At 43.4% G+C, this 12288-nt stretch overlaps 1 protein-coding gene across 1 annotated transcript in view; it reads right to left on the bottom strand.

The window, feature by feature from the left end:
- Positions 1 to 12288, bottom strand: part of CREB3L1 (cAMP responsive element binding protein 3 like 1) — a 267754-nt gene that overhangs the window by 70097 nt on the left and 185369 nt on the right. The window contains exon 2 of the mRNA XM_078684394.1: positions 94 to 301. Within this exon, the coding sequence (XP_078540520.1) occupies positions 94 to 301 (208 nt within the window). The remainder of the gene's footprint in view (positions 1 to 93; positions 302 to 12288) is intronic.

The following is a 12288-nucleotide window of genomic DNA, read 5'->3' as shown; positions in this document are numbered from 1 at the left end:
TTCAATCCTGCTGGAAGAACTCTAAAGTTCCAGTACCCTTACTCGGTACAAACACCACTAACCCCTTACCCCGTGTTTCTTTTGGTCACTCACCATTATCGGAGTCCTCTGTTTTCACCGACAGCAGTGGACTTTGAGGGGCAGAGTCTCCACAGAGGGAGTAGCTGTGCTCGGCCTGGATATCAGGGGTTTGGGGGTCAAGGTCCATATCGAGGAGGGGGTTCCTCTCTGCCAGGGCGGCATCTTCGAAGAAGCTGTTGAAGAGTTCATTGGAGAAATCTTCCAGGCTTTCCGAGAAGTGCTGAGGAAAACAAAAGATCTATTCAGCAGTGAGCAATGGTGGGCATTAAAGACACGTAGATAGATAGATAGATAGATAGATAGATAGATAGATAGATAGATAGATAGATAGATAGATAGATAGATAGATAGATAGATAGATAGATATTAAAGTATGTTTATATGTTATTGTAATAAAAACTTTAAAAATTCACTGAAAAAAGCACATGTAAACGTGGCATATAGTTAGGAGAAAATGTCAGTTACAGCAAAACAATGGCAAGTGTGTGCTCTTGGCTTTATCAAAGGATCAGCTCCTTGATAAAACAAATGTAATAAGTTAATAATCATCATCGGAATTAAGAAATCTCAAAACCATACTCAAAGATATTCATCATTATTAACAGGCATCACAATGCTAGTTAATAAAGATTAAAATTACACATTAATATTCAAACCAACTTTAAACACTATTAGAGTCTTTCTTTTAACTCCTCGGGCCACATAATGCAACCATTGGACCAGTCCTTGTGGTATTCTGGCATTCTGCATTTCCGAGCTGAAATGAAAAACTCCAGCTCTGGGAAAACTCAAAAATATTATCAGATTTTCCTGGGGTCATGTTGACCCCAGGAAACATAGGGTTATATTTTTTATACATTTCTGAGAGGCTGCTGCACACCATGCAGCCCCCCACAATACTTAGATAACATGCTGGTGCTGCCCCTACTCAGATTGGGGCACCGCCATGAAGCGATATATGTCAATTAGCCCATGAAGTGCATTATGGGGACGCTAATTGCTAGGAGCACTGAATAATACTTGAGCAGCTTGGGCGGCTCAATTATTATTCTTTCCCACCTTGTTGTGTATTTTAATTTTTTGTGGGTGTCCCGTCCCTCCTGGGACACCCACAGCTTGCCTTTGCATGTTGGAGGCAGCGGGAGATCCTGGGCCCCCACAGTCCCGTCAACTCCCTGTACACTGCCCTTATTCTAAGGGGCCATGCAGTAGCCAGCCACACAGTACCTTTTTTTTTTGAGTGAGTGTCCAGGTCACACCAAAACTTTCTAAAATGCTGGGTCCCGCAGGGGGAAGACCATGGCCTGAGGCCCATTGGCTCCCCCGCCAGCACCATCCAACACCAGTGTGAGGTGGGAGCTAGCCTCCCATTTTTATGTGGCGTTTTCCCCAGCCCCACTCGGGGCAGCCACAACATTTTCTGCCATTGGGGATAGTAATGAAGGCCCATGACCCTCACGGCCCTGTTGGCTTCCCTGTCAGCTCTCATCCGGGGCATGGTGGAAGCTGGCTTCACTAGACTGCTCCCGCCTGGTGGAAGCAGCTTTTGTTTCTGCTTCTGTCCGGTGGAAGCAGTCCTGTCTTAGTGAGTTTGAGTGCTCCCTGGCTGCACTCTCATGAGCAGGTAACAACAGTGTCCTGCGGGATGACATCTCTAGGTCTCTGGTAAGCTGCAGACCTCAGGTGATGGCACTCCTGGGCCTTTAATAGGCTCAGGAAAGCAGTGTCATTCCCCCTCTTTAAATCTATATAAGTGGATAGGGCCTAAAGGTCAAAAAATGTCTTGGGGAGGGTGCCCTATGCTTGTTTATCTCTGTTTATTTGCATAGGAAAAATGTGTTTTGGAACCACCCCTTTTTCTCTACGCCCACTTGACAGATCACACAAAACTTTTCAGGAAGAAGCTGTGGTGGATGAGACTTTTTGTTTAAAAAGTTTTGTGAAGATTCGTCAAACAGCCAGAGTGATTAGAAAATGAAAAAATCCATTTGGCGACCCCAGGGTAATATACATGTTGGACTTGGCCCTCTCTGCAGGGTCAATTCCCAAACATTTTGGCTTCACCTGCATTTTTTCTGAACCCGTTCTTATTGGCAGTAGCATGCCGGACCGGAACAGAGCCCATTAGTAGGAGTTTTGCCGACATCAGTAGAGCTGGAAACGTTTTTTACGGATAGAACCTTGGCGAGAGAATGTGCAACATATACAGTCATTTGAGTCCACTCTGATTTGTGCAAAAGAAATAAAGACACAAAAAGGCCTGTTATAGGACAACAATTCGCTTTCCTGCCCAGACAGTACGCTGTTCCAACATTTGGAGGCATTGCTAGAGACTGCACGTTTGAAATTGTCGAACTTGAAACTATTTCCCCACTTGCTTGGTAGCTACAGATTAACCCATTTGGTTTGTTGTTTGAGATTCATTTTATAATAAGTATTGGTCCTGAGGAAGGTGGCTTTGCCCTCGAAACGCGCGTAGACCAACACATCACCCATGAGGAAAGGCCCCTGAGAGGCAGTGTCATCATAAACAACTGATGTTTAAGACCTTCCAGTAGTGAAATGTTTTCTCTTTAAGCATTTATGGGACCCCTCGTAGAGTTGAATCTCTTCTTCTTTTAACTATGTATGAGAGTGTATGAGAGGAGTGTGACTGGTGAGTATGATCTTGTTGACAATTTGTTGTGGGGTGATACATTTGTTTTCTTTAATGAATTGTATATAGGCCTGGGTGGTAAATTCTGTTCCGCTCGCAGAATTTGCGGAATTTGGGTAATTTTGCATTCCGCGGAGAACGCGAAATTGCCTAAAATCCAGCTTTCGGCGTCTTCGTGAAATTTTTTGCTTGGTCACGGTCTCAAATGCGTGTTCGCAAGATATTTCCCCCCGAACACGCAAACAACAATTGCGAACAGTAAAAAAGCATCGCGAACAAGCATTTCCATGTGCTTGCGGAATTTCTGCGTGTTTGCGGAGATTTTGTACCGTTTCGCGGAGATTTGCGTAAAGGCGATTACGCAAATTCCGCCCACCCCTAATTTTATACTGTACTAGTCAAAAAAGCTAAAGCAATCAAACGGATAGATAATTTTATATGGATATATGTATGTATTTTTATAGTAAATGTTTACACAAAAAACGAGAAAATAACACATTTTTTTATGTATATATGAAAGAAAAATTGACAGAAAGGTAATATAATGAATAATAAGACATTCTCTGGTAACTCTTTTTTTTTTGTATTGTGATGTTGGGGTGTTGGCATGTCAGAACCTAAGAGGTCATATCAAAGAAATATAGGTCAGATAAGAGGTTGTGTTGGTTGTTAGCCCGTTCTTATTGGCTTCTTGGACTTTGTGCATTTTACCGCTGCTAACCAGTGCCAAAGTGCCTGTGCTCTCTCCTTTAAACTTGGTAAAATAGGGTTTATGTGTAAGTCCCTAGTTAACTGGTACTGCATGTGTCCAGGGCCTGTGAATTACATGCTACTAGTGGGCCTGCTGCACTTATTGTGCCATCCACTTAAGTAGCCTTTTTATACAGCTCGCCCTGCCATTGCAGCCTGTATGTGCAGTTTAAACTGCCATTTTTCCGTGGCTAACGAAACCTTTTGCCATGCCTACACCTTCCCTTTTTAACACATATAAGTCACCCCTAGGGTAGGTCCAAATTAACAGCCCACATGGCAGGGTGCATTGTGTATATAAAAAGGTGGAAGTGCACTTTTAAGTTTTACATGTCCTTGTAGTGAAAAAGTCTAAAAATCCTTTTTCACTATTGCAAGCCCTACCTTTCAAAAACGATAATATTGGGTTATCTTCTTGCATGTAATGAGTAATAACTTTTGATTGGGAGGTAGTGGAAAGTCATGTTTGGTGTCTGAGGAATTATATTTTAAAACCCTCTTTAATCGTAAATCAAATTTTAAGTTGCAATTCTGAAAATGACACTTTTAGAAAGTTAAACATACAAAGGCAACACAATATTCCCTTATGGGCTTGGGTATTAGAATTCAGGTAAGTAAAAGTGCCAACCAGCGATTCATTCAAATAAAAACACTTGACATACCAATATATTAGTCATTTGGGTTGCCTAAACATGGCATTGAACTTAATTGAAAGTTGTATTCTCAATTGGAAATAGATTTCAAAGCACAGGTGTAAGTATTAATCTCAAATTAATAATGGAATACAAAATCAAGAAAATGTAAATTAAATAGAAGTTCATAAAGCAATGTCCACATACATTGACAATAAACACTGAAATCCCTTTGTAAGTTAATAGGCTATTCACCAATGTATGTTGAAGCCTACTTTCAGATATATAGCACAAATGTCTGTCTCTCACAGAAGGACTAGACTTTGAACATAAATTTAACAATGACTAAAATGAAAGTTGGGTTAGGCGTCGACATTTTGGTCTCGGTTGTTATGCATCTGTAAACCATCTTCAGGACAGTGCAGTTGTATTAAGATTAAAGACCCCCTGGTTGGTGAGCCAACTTGTGACTCCAGTTTAATAATTGCCTCTTGTCAAAGGATTAGGCAGAGTAAAAATACCATGTCATTATTCTGTAGCCCTTCTTCAATCTGTGAGGTTGATTCAATACTTGAAACTGTCTCATTATTCTAGAAGGCACAGTACAAACCATCAGTCTCTGTTGGAAGTCAACAAAAATGTTCTTCAAACTTTTGTTGACAAAGTGTTTTATTCAAATGAATCCCTTATTTGGCACTTTTAGAAAGTTGGTATTTTCTTCTCCTAACCATTTGGTGCCTGCAGCCTGTTCCTAAGACACATGACTAAAGGTAGTTGGCAGTTGTCCTTTGTGTATTCCTCTTAGATAGTATCACAAAGGAGGGTCAAGGTGTTGGCAGGATGGGCCATCTCTGACTTGATAGGGGCGGCGCTGTCAGCTACCACACTTGCACATCAAATGCATTAGCTCAGCTCACACACAACGTCACACTAGCCAATTGTGCACCTCAGACAGGCTGGGACCAGGGCAGCGAGCCAGCAAAAAGTAACGTTATGATTAGGTGAATTTTTTGGTGACAAAATTAATATTTTGAACTAAAAAAACACAGAAATGCACCAGTTGTTGTTGGCAGCGCTAACTATAACTTGTGCCCTCACCATGCACTGCTTATGACCTCACATATGACGTCACTCATGACATGTTCTATGACATCATTTATGACATCACTGATGACATCTCAAATGACATTTATTTATTTATTTATTTATTTATTTATTCAAAGTTTTATATAGCGCGAACAAGATCCTTACAGATATCAGAGCGCTTCACAAAGACAGGGGCAGTAGGAATGCACAGAGATAGTGGGAGCAGTATAATAGTCACTAACATGGTAGGATAATAATAACATACATAAAACATATCAATATACAATCAGGTAAACAAGTAATATAAGACGGCACAAGTCATTGATCCCACTACAGAGGTGTTCAGGTACACCTTGGGTGTGTGGATGGCTTATACCAATGTCCTAGTATAGAGAGAACACTGAGTGGGGGCATCGGGAGAGTGAATCAGTAAACCAAAGTGTATCATATATTGGTCGGTAGTAAGAGAGTAACGTAGTAGTGTCCCCACCAAGTAGAAGTATAGTGCCAAAGGACAGGTGAACAGTGATACAAAGCAATGCAGAGTCTCTGATCCAGCCCCTATAAGGTTCAGGAGATCTTGGCCAGAAGGATGGTTTTCACCTCTTTCTTGAAGAGTGCAGTGGAGGAGATCAGCCTGGTTTCAGGAGGGAGCGCATTCCAGATCCTGGGTGCCATTCCTGAGAAGGAGCGCTTGTATGTTTTCTCTTTCCGGAATCTACGAGGTTTCAGGAGTAGATTTTTTGCACTTCTATTGGATCTCGAACCTCCTGATATAGACAACTTTTGAGCGAGGTAGTTGGGTGCATTGTGGTGCACGGCCGCGTGTGTCATAACTGCAATTTTTAGCTGTATTCTGGCTTCAAAAGGCAGCCATTTTAGAGACTTTAAGTCTGGGGATATATGCGAATGTTTTCTTGAGCCAGTAATGAGTCTCGCGGCAGCGTTCAGGGAGGCTCTTAAGGGTGCTGTTGTGGATAGCGGGAGTCCGCTGAGGGCCACAATTCCGTAGTCTATTCGAGGGATGACTAAAGCTTGTACAGCAGTTCGGAAGTCTTCGACAGGGAGGAAGGGTTTAATTTTCCTCAGTGTGTTGATTTGGAAATTAGCTCCTTTTGTGGCTTTGCTAACGTGCTGCTGCATGTTGAGCTTGGCGTCGAGTGTGATGCCTAGGGATTTCGCCGAGTCCACGATGGTAGGATGGACATTGAGTGCTGTTAGGTTATTGAGCCAGGTTTGGGTGGTGGAAATTTTCGCCGGGGGTGAGATGAGTAGGAACTCAGTTTTCAGAGCATTTAGTTTGAGGTGATTATCGGCCAGCCAAGATTGAGTGTTGATAAGCGTGGAATTCAGATGTTTGATATCTTCCGGGGATTGTAGCTTTAGGTAAAGTTGTGTGTCATACAACTGAACATACAACTGTTCAGGGAAAACCAAATTCCTCCAGATACTGAAGCCCTGTTACATAACTAATTCCCTACTACGGACAGCCTTTACCTGTATCAAGCCCCTGACAGTCACTGAACCTACATTGTGAGATGAAGTGGACATGAGTAGAAAAGTGGGTGCTGCCAGCAGTGTTTACTCTATGGAGAGAGTTTACTCAGTACTACTCTGTTTGCAGACATTGAATCTCTTATGAGAAATACACCAAAGTGCATTAAAAGTGTCTACTAAGCGCAGCGTACACTCTATGCTAATCTTGTCCAAAGAGCGACTATTCACTTAAAATCACCAGGCTCTGAAGATGCTAAAGATCATACTACCCGCAGCCATCATACTGTGGTGAAAACTTAACAGATAGACCATCTTCTGAAGCAAAACTATCACATGCACCTAGGTTAGTACCTGGTGCACACAGTCTTCAATGTTAAGTAGAAATTGTCATGCTGAGACGATTCTGTTGAGTAACTGAAGGCTGCTTACTATACTAAGTATGTAGTACGTAGAATCTTTGCCTTTCAGGAAACTTTTTCTGCAGTATCAAAAAACTTGTGTGGAACAAAATAATCACAAGTCAAGTAACACCTGCACACAGAGTTAGTCTTCAATATATAGATGTATAACGTGCTCAACACATCTACACACCTATGGTACATTCCGAGCGCATGTGCTTTGTAAACACTTATAGCGATTAGCTGGACACGGGCTGGACGAAGATAGGTAGAAAAGTAATATTGTAGTTACCCGTCACTATGTAAACTATAAAACAAGCTAACACACTCTTTGATGATGTACTATAATTATTATTATTATAGTTAGCGCTTCTAACCGGGGCGTAGATTCAAGGTGGGTGTTTAGGGTGTTGCACCCCAATAATAAATGAATTTTCTGGTAAACAGTTCGGTATGATGAGGTGTCTTGTGGATTTCAGAAGGGAATTTTACATAAATACAGACAAAAACAGCACACACACCCTCTCTGCTTTGAAAGTCTTCAACAATGTTGGTTATTTAACAAAATATAGTGATTTCTCTCACTCAGTACCCCTGGCAATCTGCATTTGTCTCTCTTTCCACCGCCTGCTTATCCTATAATGTATTCACATTATACACCAGCGTGATAGCCGGACAATCTGTAGCTCACCCCCCCCCCCATCACCACCCAGTATTACTGACCAAGCTACGTCCCTGCTTCTGACTATAACTGGTGAATTTCTGTTTTTTTACATATATACAAAACAGTAAGTTGGGAATTCTGGGTAGTCCCCAGATTTAGGAGCAGAGCAGCTCCTGTAAACGGAACACTCTACAACAGAGCCGGATCTCTACAATAGTTCACCTCCAATGTCTGTTTCATCTATTTTTATACATTTTTTGTGTGTTTGTGTGGTTTTATTGTGCAAAATGTGCAGTGATATTAAAATCCTTGTTTCACTGGGGAACTGTGAAATATATGCCTCATCATCATGATGAGAATCCCCAAATTACTCTGTAGAGCTTTAACATTGCCAGGGCTAGCGGGGGGAAACAACCTTTACAACGCGTGCATTACAACGCATGGTTTTACCCCGCATGCCATTACAACAACAATGGCTTGCTGTAGGGGATATAAGGTGTTGGATTTAACTCCATCTTCCCTACTGTTGCACAGACTGGAGTTGGAACAGTACATCATGCCATTCCAAACTCCAGCACACCCCCGACAGCAAGTCGGCGTAAACAATTATGTTGTAACGGTATGTGGGGAAAAAGCATGCGTTGTAATGTCATACAACCGCTAGCGGGATTATGCTGCCCGCAGCGAGGTTATCTGAACTCTCCCATATAAAGCGCACAAGTAATGGAAATTCTCAGAACATTTCTTTCCTCCATCAAAATATCTGATTAAAAAAGATCGCCCAAGAGCCCTTATTTATTATATGAAGTGCATTGGCATGGAGGTCATTTAGGGGTCACCAGGGTCACTGCTATGACCCCTGGCATGCCCATTGTAGAGCCGCGGCTGGTAGTGGGAGTAGCGGCCGGGCGGTGACGTGGGGAGGGGGAGGGGCAGGGTGGGGGGTAGTAATGTATGGATTACGGATTTTAAAAGGTAAGTAAAGATAAAAATAAATAAAAAGAATTTTGTTGCACACACTGCATCACCAAATACAATGCAGAGTGTGCAACGAAATTTGTTTTCATTTGTTTTTATGTTTACTTACCTTTTAAAATCCGTAATCCATTCATTACTACCCCCCACCCTGCCCCTCCCCCTCTCCACGTCACCGCCCGGCCGGTACTCCCACTACCGGCTGCTGCTGCCACTGTAATCTCTGGAACTGCCTTTGCGACCCCTAGCATCAGACGTGACAAACTCAGTGGCAGGAACAGAAGCAGCCGATCCTTGTAGACGTCAGTGGGGGCTTCACTCACAGCGTTTTTTGTCAATTTTTTATTATACAAATAGGCAATAATATTACATTATTTACTATCACTTTAATAAATAATGGAGTACCAGGAGCTGGAATATGACTTTTCCTAGCAGCTGAGAATAAGTAAAACAAATGCTTTTAAATGTATGTATTGCAGCTTTGAGTGTGTTTATGTAAGAGTGTGCATATGTGTGAATGTGTGTGTGTGTGTGTGTGTGTGTGTGTATATATGTGAATGCATCTGTTTGTGTAGGCAGAGTGTGTGTGTGTGTGTATGTGTGAATGTGTGTGCATGTGCTGGCAGTGTGTGTATGAGTGAATGTGTGTGCAAGTGTAGGCAGTGTGTGTTTGTGTAGCTATTGTGTGTGTATGTATGAGTGTGTATGTATATGTGAATGAGTGTGTGTGTGTGTGTGTGTGTGTAGGAAGAGTGTGTGTGGACGTGTAAATGTATGCGTTTATGTCTGAATGTGTGTGCATGAGTGGGCAGTGTGTGCATGTGTGTGTATATAAGTAGCCACTGTGTGTGTATGTGTGGATGTGTGAATGTGTGTTTATGTCTGAATGTGTGTGCATGTGTGGACAGTGTGTGCATGTGTGTGTGTATGTGTAGCCAGTGTGTATGTATGTGTGAGTGTGTGTGTATGTGAATGCATGTGTATGTGTAGGAAGAGTTTGTATGTATGTGTGAATGTGTGTGCATGTGTAGGCAGAGTGTGTGTATGTGTGAGTGTGTGAGTGTGTGCGTATATGTGAATGCATGTGTATGTGTAGGAAGAGTGTGGGTGCATGTGTAAGAAGAGTGTGTGTGAAAGGGTGAACATGTGTGAATATGTGTAGCCAGTGTGTGTGTATGTATATGTCTGAATGTGTGTTCATGTATAAGCATATGTATATGTGAGTGAAAGTGAAGGTCAAGGGGCATGTGTAATTGTGAAGTCACTTCCCCATCCCCTGCATTTCGGTGAAGTTGCTTCCATGTGCTTTGGGCGAATTATACGTAGTCTAGGCTCTTAGTAGCGCCTTAGTACTGACTTACTGTTAGATTTGGGGGTCTCTAGTTGGCACAGGTAGGTACTTGTGACAAATAGGAACCCTCGCCTCTAGTCAGGACAAGGGGATTACACTCCTTAAATAACCCATGCTCACCCCCTTGGTAGCTTGGCACGAGTAGTCAGGCTTATTTGTTGTTAAGCAGTTGTGACCACCTACAGTACCCAGTGACAACACTAAAAATGGACACCACACAGGTTTAATATAGAAAATAGGTAGACTTTATATAGAGTTACCAAAAGACCATAAGTGACAAAAATACACAATACTGTTACTTTAAGATGGTAGATTAAGCTTAGTTCAGTTTAGTTCTTAGATGCAACACTTTGCATCAATGTACCTTAGGTTGCGTTGCGCTTCCACAACAAGCAATGTCGCAGCGATGGGAATGCGGCAAAGTTCAGGTGAAAAGAAATAAAGACGTGAAGATCTTCCAGATGCGGCACGCTTCTCTGGGATGCGAGAAGTTCTCGGTTCGATGCGTGGACTGCAGCGGCGACACCCTGACGATGCGACGGTAACAGCTCCAGCGGCGACGCTCTTCTTTCACGATGTGTGAAGCTTCTGCTCAATGCGACAACTACAGCGGCAACATCCAAGATGCGGTGGCAGCAACTCTGCCGGCGGCGCGCTTCTCGGGGATGCCTGGTGCTCTTCTTCGATGCAGTGCTGTGCGACAGTTCCAGCGGCGACACCTTCCTTCGGAGTTGCGACGGCAGGCACAGCGATAGCGACATGCTCCGACCTCGGTGCAAGATTCTTCTCCTGATGCGGTGCAGTGCGACAGCTCTAACGGTAACACACTCCTTCGGAGTTGCGACGGCAGCAGCAGTGACGGCGACACGCTTCGTCTTCGTTGAGTCGCGCTTCCAGCTCCTTGTGACACGCAGTTCCTCAGAAGGCCCAAGACAGCAACAGGCATTTACAAAAGAACTCTGGGGAGCTGCGGGTTGAAGTCTGTTGTCCCTGTACCTTCAGCAGGAGGCAAGCTCTTTACCAAGCCCTTGGAGATCCTTCACAAGTTGAAAGCAAAGTACACAAAGTTCCTTTCTCCTTCCTTTGGCAGTAAGGCAACCACTGCAGGCCAATCCCCCAAGCAGCACTTCAGCTTGGGAATAGTCTCTCCTCCGTTTCTTCAGGTTCTTCTCCTCAGTAAAGGTTTCTTCTTGTTGTTCAGACTGATCTAATTCCATGGGAGCAGGGTCCCAATATTTATACCCAGATATCCTTTGTTCTCTGAGGGTAGAGGGGCCTTTGCCCAGTCCAAACCAGTTCTGAAGCACTCTGTTTACCAGACTTCTCCTTTCCTTTCACAGTGCAGGGTAGAAACATCAGACGCCCCACAGGAGGTGGAGCCAGCATTGTGGAAGGCAAGAACAGTCCTGGAGCACTTTGTTTACAGCACTCCTTCTCTTCGTTCAGTGTGCAGGGCTGAGACATCAGCCGCTCCCCAGTGGGTGGAGCCAGCATTGTGGAAGGCAGGCACAGCCCTACTCAAGGTTCAGGTGCAACTCCTCCCTCCCATCTAGATGCAGATCTCTCTATTCACCACTGGGTGACTCGGCCTGTCTCTTGGAATCCCCCAGCCCTGTCACTCACAAAACCAGACAAAGGAATACACAAACTAGCAGAGGCAGGCTTTGGATAGTTAGACAAGAAAATACCTACTTTCTAAAAGTGGTATTTGCAAACACAAAATATTAAAATAAACTTCACCAAAAGATGCATTTTATCATTCTGAGTTCAGGCATACAAAACTCGAATTTCTACCATGTTCTCTGAGTCTATTAGGATTTTAAACATGTAATAATCTAACAGCCCATTCTGGCCTAGGGAGAACAGGTAGCCTTGCAATAGTGAAAAACGAAAATGAATGTAATTCACTATTAGGACATGCCACACACATCAGGGCTTGTCCTACCTTATTGTATTTGATTTCAAGTTTAGTTTATTGTCCTACCTTATACTTACAATGCACCCTGCCCTTGGGCCTACCATAGGGGTGACTGATATGAAGAAAAGGGAAGGTTTAGGGACTGGCAAGTGGGTGCACTTGCCCAGTCAGCATGACAGTACCAGACTGCACGCAGGCTCTGCAATGGCAGACCTTAGACACATTTTACAAGGCTGCTTCTGTGGGTGGCGCAACCAGAGCTGCAGGCCCACCAGCCGCA

Source organism: Lissotriton helveticus, chromosome 3_2 (assembly GCF_964261635.1).
Source record: "Lissotriton helveticus chromosome 3_2, aLisHel1.1, whole genome shotgun sequence".
Classification (NCBI taxonomy): domain Eukaryota; kingdom Metazoa; phylum Chordata; class Amphibia; order Caudata; family Salamandridae; genus Lissotriton; species Lissotriton helveticus.
Note: the sequence above shows the minus strand (reverse complement) of the source record. Positions and strands in the feature narration are given on the sequence as shown.